General features: G+C 42.0%; 1 protein-coding gene across 1 annotated transcript; it reads left to right on the plus strand.

Annotated features, from left to right (window-relative positions):
• Positions 1-389: 389 nt before the first annotated feature.
• On the plus strand, positions 390-12360 carry ODAPH (odontogenesis associated phosphoprotein). Its single transcript, XM_037988865.2, is given in 4 exon segments — positions 390-1177; positions 1568-1611; positions 9125-9492; positions 9494-12360. Coding segments are annotated over 4 exon segments (531 nt in total). The 5' UTR covers positions 390-1110; the 3' UTR covers positions 9546-12360.
• The last annotated feature ends 729 nt before the right edge of the window (positions 12361-13089 follow it).

A 13089-nucleotide genomic window follows, 5' to 3' on the forward strand; every position in this document is an offset into this window, starting at 1 on the left:
GGACTTTAGAGGCTAGGGGTGGGGGAGGTTGGGAAGGGGGTGAGGGATAAAAGACTACATATTGGGTGTAGTGTATACTGCTTAGGTGACAGGTGCACTAAAAAACTCAGAATTTACCACTGTAGAATCCATCCATGTAACCAAAAACCACTTGTACCCCAAAAGATATTGAAATTAAAAATATATATATTTAAAAAGCATCTCCTTAATTCACAAATTCCTATGAGGGTAGTACCACAAGTCCCATTTTACAGATGAGGCCCCTGAGGCTTCAGCAAGTCTCAGGGACTCACCACAGTTACCCATCTAGTAAGGAAAGGAACAAAGACTGGAATTTTTCCTAACTCCCAGGTCCATGTTCTTAATCACCTGTGACAATCCCCTCTCATATATCCAGCAGCTGATGAAGTCTTTCCCTCAGGAAACCAACTGGATGTAGATATGTCATGTCCATCTTATATGCAATATGGTGAATCAGGAGGAGCCGTGAAAGGACGACGCACTAAGTTACTCTCCCAAATGTTTATGTTTGTTTAGACAGTGACCGTCATGACCACTAGGGAAAATAGTTTTCTGATTCTGCTTCCCTTGCCTCCTGGACAAAAGCAGAGTAGAGAAGTAGCATAAACCGTGGTTGGGGGCCTAAGAATGATCCCCAACTCTCCACTGCAAACCACCAGGGTCAGGAAGCCTCCGGATAATGCCCTCTCCCTCTTGTTTCGCTTTTTAAGTAGGTAAGCTGCACAGAGCAAAGCACTGTTGCGTATTTCTGGACAGCTTATTTCTCTTGCAGAGGAAGACTCATATACACAACTGAAAAGCATTGACATGGGAGAAGATTTGAGGGATTAGAAGGGTGGTGAAGGCGTGGTTGTCCAAAATCCCCCTCTGAGGAGAGATGATTGATATCTGGCTGTCATTCCAAGAAGCTTCTGGTTGACAAATACTGTCTGGTATTTCCTTGCTGATTTCTTACCCTCACACCGCAAGCCCTGATCACTGTGGTCCACTGTGCAAATGCAAATTACCTGAATCAGGCTGCTGGTGACTCACCAACTCCCCTTTAAAGCAACATCAGGTTCAACACAGTGACAGCTCAGCGTAGAAGCCATGGCTCGCAGACACTGCTTCTCCTACTGGTTACTGGTCTGCTGGTTGGCGGTAACTGTGGCAGAAGGTAAGGGTTTTGCTTTTATTCTACTGTGGGTCCACTAATTAATAAGTTGTAGGAAAAGACAAAATTGGCTCCATGATTATACATTCCCATAAACTGGAAATATTTACCTCACCTTCCATCAGCCTGTGTGGTTAAAGAGGAGGAGGTTGGATTTTGTCACCTGAAGACTTTGGTCCTCGTCTCGGCAATAGCCCTGTGACTTTAGACACGCTTAACATCTCTGAGTATCAGACTCTCATATGTGAAGTGACAATATTAATAATATCCATCGTTATGGGGTTTGCAAGGACCAAATGAGCTATCATCTGTGAAAAACTCTCCAAGCTAAAAACGCTGTACAAATACTAGTTATTACAGTTACAAAGCTAACAATTCCACTTTGAATTACAGCACCGTCCACTTTCTATCTCCAGCAGCATAGTAATTTGCACATGGTGGGTATTTAGTCTTTGTTCATTGCTTAATTAATCACATCTATTGAGCTGCATTTTGGTGCCACAGAGGTGGACACAGGTTTCTTTCTTTAGGATTATATTAGATTCAATTTCTCAACTGTTCCTATTCTGTTTCTTTGTTCCCACTGCAAAATGTGTCCTGAGCCTTAGAATTGTTTTGCAAACCCCTAGGGAAAGGAAAGAAGAGGCTGGGGAAGGGACGAAAAGAGGGAAATACAAGGGGAGGAAATCTTGGGGAGCCTAGATTTAACCTTTTTTCAGTTTATTTTAATTCCAAAACTAGATGCTGTTTTGGGAAAATGGACCTAGGAGTCAAACAGAGCCCTTCGCCCCTTTCACATGTCTTGGGGAGGGGGCTTTGCAGGGGCTCAGCTAAACCCTGCTCATCCCCAGAGAGATTCCCTGTTACCATCCCTCAGAGCTCACAATAGACAGGAGAGGGGGAGAGGCATCAGAGCTGGTCATGGAATACTCAGAACCCCTGATGCAACCTCTGCACGTACTCTGGCAACCAGGGGACAGAGCATAGATTATGAACAAAACCTGCCCCCCATATCCCAAGACAAGGTCCCCAAGCCTCACCTGCTAAAAGTGACATCTAAAAGAAGCATCATAAAACAAAACTAGCCACCTGCCATTTTCTCTGCAAAAAGTGAACCGCTCTTCAGGAGGCTTTGTAAACACATAGCTAAACAAGTTATAATGAGATTAGAGATTTATTTTATTCACATCTTAAAAACACCCACTGAGGCTGGGTGCAGTGGGCTCACACCTGTAATCCCAGCACTTTGGGAGGCCGAGGAGGGCAGATCACCTGAGGTCGGGAGTTCGAGACCAGCCTGACCAACATGGAGAAATCCCATCTCTACTAAAAATACAAAATTAGCCAGATGTGGTGGCGCATGCCTGTAATCCCAGCTACTCGGGAGACTGAGGCAGGAGAATTGCTTGAACCCGGGAGGTGGAGGTTGTGGTGAGCAGAGATCATGCCATTGCACTCCAGCTTGGGAAACAAGAGTGAAACTGTGTCTCAAAAAACAAAACACCCGTTGCACCCATTGAAACATCAGATTTGATTTCTGAATTTGACTCACGTTTCCCTACAATCCCTCGAAATCCTTCAAATGTAGCTTCATTCTATCCCAGCAGCCCTGCTTCCAGTTCATCGCTCACTCACGCACACCCTGGGTCTGCCAAACAAGGTCATGTGTGGCTCTCCAAACTCACCCTCTTCTCACTGCTGCACAGCAGCAACCACAGCTGCTCCCTCCTCTTGCTTTCACCTCTGTTTGTTGCAATTCTGCTTTAAGGCACAACATTTAAATGCCACTATGATTTTGCCTTTACAAAGTCTTTGTTAAGATGTAATCATTTAAAAATTGCAATTTCTCTTTCTGACACCTTTGACTTCTTACAGCTATTTGTGCATCACTTACGGCACGTACAGCATCTGCTCTGTACTGCAGATCCCCGGCTTCACAGCATCTGCCCACTCCTTGAGCTCAGGCTTTTAATCTTAATCATCTCTGCATTTGCCACAGCCCCTAATGTGGTAACCTGTACCTTGTTGAAGCGACTTGACTCACAGGGTAGAATTGAAAGAGGCCTGTCTGATACTTTCTAGGCTTTGATATTTTATCTGTGAAATCAGAGATTTGACCAAGATAGTCACTCTCTGAGTCTACAAAATAAATTGAGTTTTGCAGTTATTGTGAGTAAATCCATCTTAGAACTTATTTTTCTTTCTCACTCAAGTCTGAAAGTACATGAGAATTTTTCTAAGACTCCATGAGCCATGTAAGGGAAGAACTGCACACTTAAACTTCAAGTAGAAAGCTGACTTCTCTTAAAATCAGTATAGTTCACTGCAAACCAGCTTTGTCTGCCCAAATAACCACAGAGTATAGGTAATTATAAAAAAAAGGTATTTCATCATTACCTTTTTTTTAAAAAGTACTTGTTTTTAAAGTAGTTGTTGGTATGCTATGAATTTCATGTCTAGACTATAATAAACCACCTTAAAACTGATATTCAAATTCCAAGCAATATTTTGCTTTGTTTCTTCTATTATACTCTATTTTTTTGTTTGTTTGTTTGTTTGAGACGGAGTCTCCCTCTATTGCCCAGGCTGGAGTGCGTACAGTGGCACCATCTCAGTTCACTGCAACCTCCACCTCCTGGGTTCAAATGATTCTCCTGACTCAGCCTCCGGAGTAGCTGGGATTACAAGTGTCCGCCGCCATGCCCGGCTACTTTTTGTATTTTTAGTAGAGATGAGGTTTCACCATGTTGGCCAAGCTGGTCTTGAACTCCTGACCTTAAGTGATCTGCCTGGCTTGGCCTCTCAAAGTGCTGGGATTATAAGTGCGAGCCTCCACGCCTGGCCATTTTTTAATATAAATTATTATTACAGATTTTCTGGGATTGAAATTAAATACTCACTAAACTCCACAAAAATATACAGAGAGGAACATTCAAGGTCAGCCTGACTATTTAATTCATCAAGTATTTACTGAGTACCACTATAAGCCAGGGACTATTCTAGGTGCTGGAGACACGGACAGTAACCAAGAGTCAACAGTCCCTGTCACTGGGGAGGTCCTATTCTAATAACATGTGTCCCCAATAGCCCTATCTTTAATGCGCAAATGTTATGGGCCTAAGAAAATGGGGCTCAGGCTAACAGAATGTTTCTACAAAATTCAAGATTAGTAACCGTAGCTAACACTTATTAAGTGCAGACTGTACATCCAGCAATGTTCTCAGCACTTTATATACTTTGTTTCCGATAACACTCACAAAGAGATGATGAGATGTATAGTATTATTTTCTTCATTTTACAAAGGAGGAAAATGAGACTCAGAGAGGTTAAGGAATCTATCTGTGTTCACCCAGTTATTAAATGGCAGCGCTCAAGGAGCCTGGCTCTAGAGCCTATCCTTTTAAACACTTTGCTGTTCTGCCTCTCAAAATGTTTTTAATCTGCATTTAAATATTTGACCTACTTTGGTCTTATTAAGCTTGCAGAAGAGCTCTCATCTTTGACATCCAGTGCCTTTGAGAGCATGTCAGTATGTTACATAAGGGGAAATATTTGCTTATTATTCAACACACTACTGCTGAGAAGTAGGAACTTGGTAACTTTGCAATTATAGAAACTGGGATTTCTCTCAATCAATTCAATTGTACTGGAGACGCTGTGCTAGGGACGAGGAGGCAGCAGTCTACAAGACTGTCACGTAGATCTTTCAGTGGAGTAGACATGTAACCACCAAATAATAATCACACAGCTGAAGAGTATGATGAAAGTGGACTCACAGGGTGCTACGAAAGTATGTTGCAAAGGGTTTTAACCAAGCTTCTGGGTAGGAAAGGCCTCCCTGACAAAAAAGAGAGAGAGAGACTTGAAATTGAATAGGAGTCAGCCAGGCAAAGAGTACAGGAAATGGTGCTCTAGGCATCTGCAACCACCTTTTCAGAAGCCCAGGACAATTGATGACTTTTGCCAAAGTAGCTTTTGGAGAGTGGAGGAGGCAGGGTTACAGTCCAACGGATTAAATAGGGGGAGAAGCAGAATCAGTAGGTGTACAGACTTTAAAGAGAGAGGAGGAGGAACCAAAGAAGTTCATGGCAGATTACCTCAGCTTTCTCTCTGGAATATGAAGCTGATAAATCCACTTAGAGAGGTAGAGAGCGTTTCAAAGCAAATTCTTCAGATGAATGAAGAATGAAAATTTTGAGGGAAATTTGAGGAGGTAGCAAAGGTTTAGAAGATAAGGAACAGAGAAGAACAAAGATAAAAGAATTAATGAGCAGTGTTAGATCAGCTGACATCAGAGACCATAGATGGCATCAACCCACTTTCTCAGATGTGTGGCCATAACTTTGTAAGATGTGACAGGTTCCCACACCAATCACTATTACTCCCACATTTTAGGACACTTGTGCTAGCTAACTGGTGACCCAATAGAATCACCATAGGTCTAGTTTGTTTGGAAGAATGTGGTTTTATGTGGTCCTGCCCACATTCCTGGGTAAGTGATTGAAGCAAGCTTATACCTTGATCTTACACCCTTGAAAATTCCCAGAAAAAGAGAGCACTGAACACTACTGGACATCCCAGAGTCAGAGAAAACCTGCCTTGCAGGCTCTGAAACCCAACTGTTAGAGGAGGATTTAGAGTAGCTTCAGGTTTCTAGAAATGAGATGAGCACAAGAGGCGAGTGGGTGGGTGGTTTTTAACAGCTGGAGCATAGTTAACCTAGTGGCAAAGCTCAAGGCCTCCTTAAGCCTGAGCTGACAGCAAAATGTCAAGATGGGGCTTAAAACAGAGGCCAGCTGGGCCGGGCGCAGTGGCTCAGGCCTGTAATCCCAGCACTTTGGGAGGGCCGAAGCAGATGGATTACGAGGTCAGAAGATCAAGACCATCCTGGCTAACATGGTGAAACCCCGTCTCTACTAAAAATATAAAGAAAAAAAGAAAAAAATTAGCCGGACGTGGCCGCACGCGCCTGTAGTCGCAGTTACTCGGGAGGCTGAAGCAGGAGAATGGCGTGAACCCAGGAGGCGGAGCTTGCAGTGAGCCGATCGCGCCACTGCACTCCAGGCTGGGCGACAGAGCGAGACTCCATCTCAAAAAAAAAGAAAAGAAAATCAAAGGCTAATTTCTCTCCTAGCAACTGGATTCTTGGCAGAATGTCTTCCTGTAAGGTTCAGAACTTACCAGAAAAAAAGCGACTAATGTGGGATTTGGTCATTTTCTGTAAAGTGTCTCAATCTAGTTTCAGTTACAGAATTTCAATGTACCCTGAGCAGCTGTGGGAGAAGGGGTTGGCATTTTGTTCGAGGAACAGACACCCATTCAAGCTAGCTTTACGAACAAGTAGAGCTGGAGATGAATTGATTATTATAAAGATATCTCCAGGAAACTTAAGAATAGCTAGGGTTCCCTGAAAAGCCAAAAACTGGCCGGCCATGGTGGCTCATGACTATAATCCCAGCACTTTGAGAGGTCCGAGGCAAGTGGATCACTTGAAGTCAGGAGTTCGAGACCAGCCTGGCCAACATGGCGACACCCCATCTCTACTAAAAATACAAAAATTAGCTGGGTGTGGTGGTGGGCGCCCGTAATCCCAGCTACTCAAGAGGCTGGCACAGGAAAATCGCTTGAATCCAGGAGGTGGAGGCTGCAGTGAGCCGAGATCGCACCACTGCACTCAAGCCTGGGCAACAGATGGAGACTCCATCAAAAAAAAAAAAAAAAAAAACCAAGGCCGCTGCTCCCAACATCACTCTGTTACCACAAGGCCTCTGGTCTCTTCTATCCCAGAGGCCTTCCCTATTTTGCTGCTTCTATGTGCAGACTGGCTTCTCTGCATTCTCAACATTCCGAAGGCCAAAACCTGACACTCCAGCCCCTGCCCTACACCTTCCACTGACGTCTTCCACTGTAACTCAATTCTCAAGTGAGAATCTGATTGGTCACTGACCAGCCAATGAATGAGTTGAATGTCAGTTGGTGGTCCAATCAGCCATAACCAGAAGGTGTATAGGACTGACAACTGACATTTCCAGGGTTCATGGGTGAAACAGAATATGTAGAAGGGACTACGGACATAGGCAAATAACAAGCATATCCAATACAGCCAAGAAACCTGAATTAAACTGTCCCAGAGGAGAGGGGAATCTAGTCCTTGTGGGGAGGTGGTAAGTGCCTCAGTACTCTCAACTTCCTGTGAGAAGTTCTTCTTTTTTTGAGACAGAGTTTGGCTCTTGTTGTCCAGGCTGGAGTGCAATGGCATGATATCAGCTCACAGCAACCTCCGCCTCCCAGGTTCAAGCAGTTCTCCTGCCTCAGCCTCCCAAGTAGCTGGGATTACAGGCATGTGCCATCGTGCCTGGCTAATTTTTGTACTTTTAGTAGAGACGGGGTTTCTCCATTTTGGTCAGGCTGGTCTCGAACTCCTGACCTCAGGTGATCTACGCACGTAAGCCTCCCAAAGTGCTGGGATTACAGGGGAAGTTCATTTTATCATCATTCACACGGGCAACCCTTTCCAGGCAGTATATGTAAGCCTCTAAGGGAGTGAAGGAACAATTTTCTAAAGAAAAGATTACTTTTTCATAGCCAATTTGATTCAATGATACAGTCAAGGAAGACTATGACACTTGAGTTTGATCCAAATTTCTTCTGAAAAGATAATTGCATCCTGGTTCTCAGTGCTCTTTCTCCTGCTGCTTGTAGATGGCCCCTCCCTTCCCCTAGGAAATTATTTCACTGCTTGGGCAGTTGAAGCAGAACTTTTGGATTAATGGCCTTTGGGGGCAGTTGTTTTGATTTTCTTAACATTAAGTTCCTTTTTTCTACTGAATTTTCTTTATTTAGTTGTAATTTACATGCAATAAAATCCTTTTTTTTTTTTTTGAGATGGAGTCTCACTCTATCACCCAGGCTGGAGTGCAGTGGCACAATCTCGGCTCACTGCAAGCTCTGCCTCCCGGGTTCACGCCATTCTCTTGCCTCAGCCTCCCCAGTAACTGGGACTACAGGCACCCGCCGCCACGCTCGGCTAATTTTTTTGTATTTTTAGTAGAGACAGGGTTTCACCATGTTAGCCAGGATGGTCTCGATCTCCTGACCTCGTGATCTGCCTGCCTGAGCCTCCCAAAGTCCTGGGATTACAGGCCTGAGCCACCGCACCCGGCCAAAATTCACACATTTTAAAAGTACAGCTTGATCACATTTTACATATGGCTACATATAAACATGCGTATGTGTACAAACATATGTATGTACACATATATGTGTGTTTATATACAAATTATATATGTGTGTGTACACCTGTGTGTATACATATAGATATATAGATAACCATATCTATGTAACAACCACCCAGATCAAGATATGAAACATTTCTAAAGAGTTCCCTGGCTACACTTTCTGCTAAAAAATACCTATCCTTGCCCTAAGCTGAATTATTACTTTGACTTTTTTTTAACTGTAGATTAGTTTTGCTTGCTCTTGAACTTCATATAAAGGGAGTTGAACAGTATGTACACTTTTGTGTCTAACTTGTATCGCTCAACATTCATGGGATGTATCCACGTTGTGGGTATTAGTAGTTCTTCCTTTTCACTGCTGAGTACTATTTCATTGTATGAACATACACAGTTTCTTCATGCATTCCTCTGTTGATGGACACTTAGATTATTTCCATTTAGGTTATTATGAATAATGCTACTGTGAACACTCCTGAACGAGTCTTTTTATAGACATAAACATTCATTTCTCCTGGGTAAATTCCTCACAGTGGAAATGCTGGGTCATCAGGTGTGTCTGTGTTTCATTTCATTGAACGTTGGCAGTTCTTTCAAATACACATTGAGATTTCTGTAATTCTCTCTTTCCATTTTTTCCTCTGCCACCACTCTAAACCACCCTTCTGCTTCTGTTACCAGACCTGTTTCCTGACTTGCGTTTTCCTCTCCACAGGACAAGAAGAGGTATTTACCCCTCCTGGAGACTCACAAAATAACGCAAACCCTACCGACTGCCAGATCTTTACACTCACCCCTCCACCTGCCACGAGGAGTCCGGTCACAAGGGTCCAGCCCATCACAAAGACACCTAGGTGTCCCTTCCATTTTTTTCCACGAAGGCCCAGAATCTATTTTAGGTTTCCAAACAGACCTTTCCTGCCTTCAAGGTGTAACCACCATTTTCCATTCCAGCCATTTTATTGGCCACACCGTCGCCTTACTCCTTATAGATATTTCCCCAGAAGAAGACTCCAGAGGGGAAGCTCATCTGAGGAAAGCTGAGAGGGAAGAGAAACCCAAACATATGGAAGCAAAAAAAGCCAATCCTTCAGAAAAAGCAACAAAAAAATTTCCGTTTTATCTTTCCAAACTAACTATTGGATCTGAAGATTAAATATCCTAAACACCACTGACTAGAAACTGTTCTCTTTGTCAGCAGTGAAGATACTGGATCACAGGTTATTGATGTTTGCAAAATTGGACAATAACCACGTTATTTTTATCCTCAACTTCTTATGGTCACAGGATATTTATGCAAATAAAATCTTAAAATGGGTAGCTCTAGTAATTCCTATCCATACTGAGATGCTGAAAGAATCCATCTCCTCCTCTAAACAGCATTTAAATAAATTGAGATCATTATAAACCACATGAAGACACTGATGACACCGTTTTTATACTCATTGGAAAAAGTACAGAGCAAGGTGCAATGACAAAGTAAACTTTAAAAAAAAATTATAAAGCTTAAAGCAATTAAAAAGTTATGGAGAGTCTGACTGTAGATAATACTTTAAAGATATAAACTTGACTTGTCTAACCCAAATAATAATTATTATTATTTTCTTGGAGATAGAGTTTCATTCTTGTTGCCCAGGCTGGAATGTAGTGGTGCTGTCTCGCCTCACTGCAACCTCTGCCTCCCGGGTTCAAGCGATTCTCCTGCCTCAACCTCCCAAGTAGATGGGATTATAGATGCCCGCTACCACACCTGGCTAATTTTTTGTATTTTTAGTAGAGACAGGGTTTCACCATGTTGGCCAGGCTAGTCTTGAACTCCTGACCTCAGGTGATCCACCCATCTCGGCCTCCCAGAGTACTGGGATTGCAGGCGTGAGCCACTGTGCCCAGCCCCAAATAATTACTTTTAAACTATGGTATCTAAATTTACTTAAATGTTGACTTCAACTGATGCAAATTAATTTGATAATTTTCTCACTGTTTACCATTATCATTACATAGATGCTGACTAAAATGATAAACTTCCCCTCAAACTTTTAACATAATTCCAGGTTCAAAAAGCCTGATTAAACCGCTACAAGAATATTCTGGTACCTCTAGAACTCTACAGACATAAGTTCACTCAACCCTTGGAACCTTATATTCTCAGGGTGCAATATGAGAAACAAATCCCACAGATTGCATTCATTGGTTATTTGTTTTGGCCACTCTGTAAAACACAGCTTCCTGTTTATGCCACTTATCTTGCCTGTAACATAAGAACTTTAGTTCTGCATATGTGGTCAGTGGCTTGCACTTTTTCCTCCCAAGATCTATGTGCAAAAGTTGCTGCTACTACTGCTGCTAAAAAAAAAAACAGAAAAAAAAAAAAAATCAGCATGAAGACATGAAAGGACTTTGGGAATGGTTGCCCTGAAAAAGAAAAAAGAGATAAAATCATCATGCTATGTTTCTTTGCTTTGTTAAAATGGTCAAAAAAGAAAAAAAAAAAACTATTTAATTCACGTTCTAGAAAATATTCATTTTAAGAACAGATTTTTGCTTCAAATTTACAGGCTTCAATAAAAACCTACTTGAAAATGTCATCAGAAAAACAAAACAAAACTATATTTTGAAATAAACTCTACCTGCTCTCTTTTTTTGGTTGATGGGGACATACCAGAAAAGGGCCAGCTTCGGGCAAACTTGAAGACAGATAAAGGTTTGTATTTGAAACCCACCTCCCCTTCTGACTCTCCTCCTTTATTCTGGCATGTCACCACTCACCTAGGTACTCGGTGTCAGGCAAGATAAGTGGCATAAACAGGAAGCCATGTTTACAGAGTGGCCAAAAACTAACCTGCCTTTGACTGGGCTTTCTCTTCCCAAATGTTAGGACTTTTGCAATTCAAAATTTAATCGTTCTGAAGTCTAGTCCTTGAAGGACTTGCTAAGTAATATGTAAGCCTCAGGTAAACTAAGACAAACTAATGATGGATGAACAGCTTCAATGCATTAATCACTGTATCTATTATAGAAGGCAGGCTATTCCTATAGAGTTTCAGGGTAAGAGCCATTTCAACATAGCTGTAGGTAAAATTTCATTATTCTTCACCCTGGAACACGCATAGAATATGAGAAGCAGCCCACACCTGCAATTAAAAGTATAGGCCTAGGAGTGCAAAAGGCTTATTTGTGGGGAAGGAAGTATATGCTTTTGTGACTTAGGAAAATTTGCATCATTCCTTTGGATTCATAAGTTTGCTTTTTAAATACAGAGATTCCTAGCAGGTTTATTGAATTAGAAGGATAATGTGGAACAACTAATACCTCCAAGTGAATTCGTTTCTCAAATGAGTTCCTTTCAACTAGCTGTGTTTGAAGCAATGGGAGTCTGTGGGAAGGGTATAATAACTCTTCAATGCATTTTTTTTCTTTGAGGCAGGAATTGCAACAATAGTATTGTAAGTCTAAAGTTCTAATTATGCCCAAAACACATAGCCTGAATCTGATAGTCAAAAATAAACTCAAATTGAAGAACATTTGCAAAACCGGCATCTTCAAAAGTGTAGATGTCATGGAAGACAGCGGTTAAAGGAGATTGAAGTGGCATGACAATTCAGTGTAATACGTGACCTCCAATTAGATCCTGGAGGTCAGAAGGGGAGGGACAGGACATTTTCGCATAACTAGGACAACTGGCAAATTCTAAATTTGGACTGTGTACTAGGTAATAGCATTCTGTCAATGTTAAACTTTCTGAATTTCATAATTGTGTAAGAGAATATTCCTGTTCTTAGGAAACAGATTTTGAAGCATTTGACGGTAAATAAGTATGATTTCTGCAACTAAATCTCAAAAGAATCTGGAAAAATATACATATATATGCAGACATGTGCATATATATGACACATAGATACATAGACCTATAGATAGACAGGTCGGAAGTAATAAACGACATGTGGCAAAATGTTTTTCTAGTTGATGTATTTGACTAAAGTGTATATGAGAGTTGTTTGTACTATTCTTGCAGCTCTTCTAGAGTTTGATATTATTTCAAGAACAATATTTAAAAAGCATTGTTGAAAACAACACAAAAAATTAATCTCAGATGTATCCATGCCCTTGAGGATAAGTTAAAAATGAAATCCCATTCCCGTTTTCCCACACTAACAACAGCCTTTCGGTGACTCACATTGGTTATAAGAGTGATGGGGCATGGAGACTGGCTGAGCTGAGACTCAGATGAGTACTATTATTTGGGGAAGAGTAGTTTTTAATTGGGGGAGGAAGAAAAAGTTTAGCTGGAAGTTTGAGTGCAAAGGAAGAGAAGAAATGAACTAGCATGTACCTCCCACGACCACCACCACCAGCCAGCCCCCTGGGTTGAATTTGAGCCTCCATAGTTGGCAGTGAGCACCAGAAGCTGATGTCAGTGTTTTAAGAGACACTGGGGGCCTCTGAACATAACAGCATTGATCTGGGGTCAAGATGACACAGTGTGGCACAGATTTGAGGGAGGGCCGTTATCTCCACCTCTGCACAGAACCCACTCCTACTCCGGCACCCTGCAAAACAGCAGCAACTTTTGGACAATTAGGAAACAGCAGCACCTTATATTGAACACTGGTCTCATCACAAAGGATAGTGTCCACCTAAGCAGTGAGGAAATGCCTTGCAGGGATTTGTGGGCAGCACGTG

This window comes from Chlorocebus sabaeus, chromosome 7 (genome assembly GCF_047675955.1).
Source record: "Chlorocebus sabaeus isolate Y175 chromosome 7, mChlSab1.0.hap1, whole genome shotgun sequence".
Classification (NCBI taxonomy): Eukaryota; Metazoa; Chordata; class Mammalia; order Primates; family Cercopithecidae; genus Chlorocebus; species Chlorocebus sabaeus.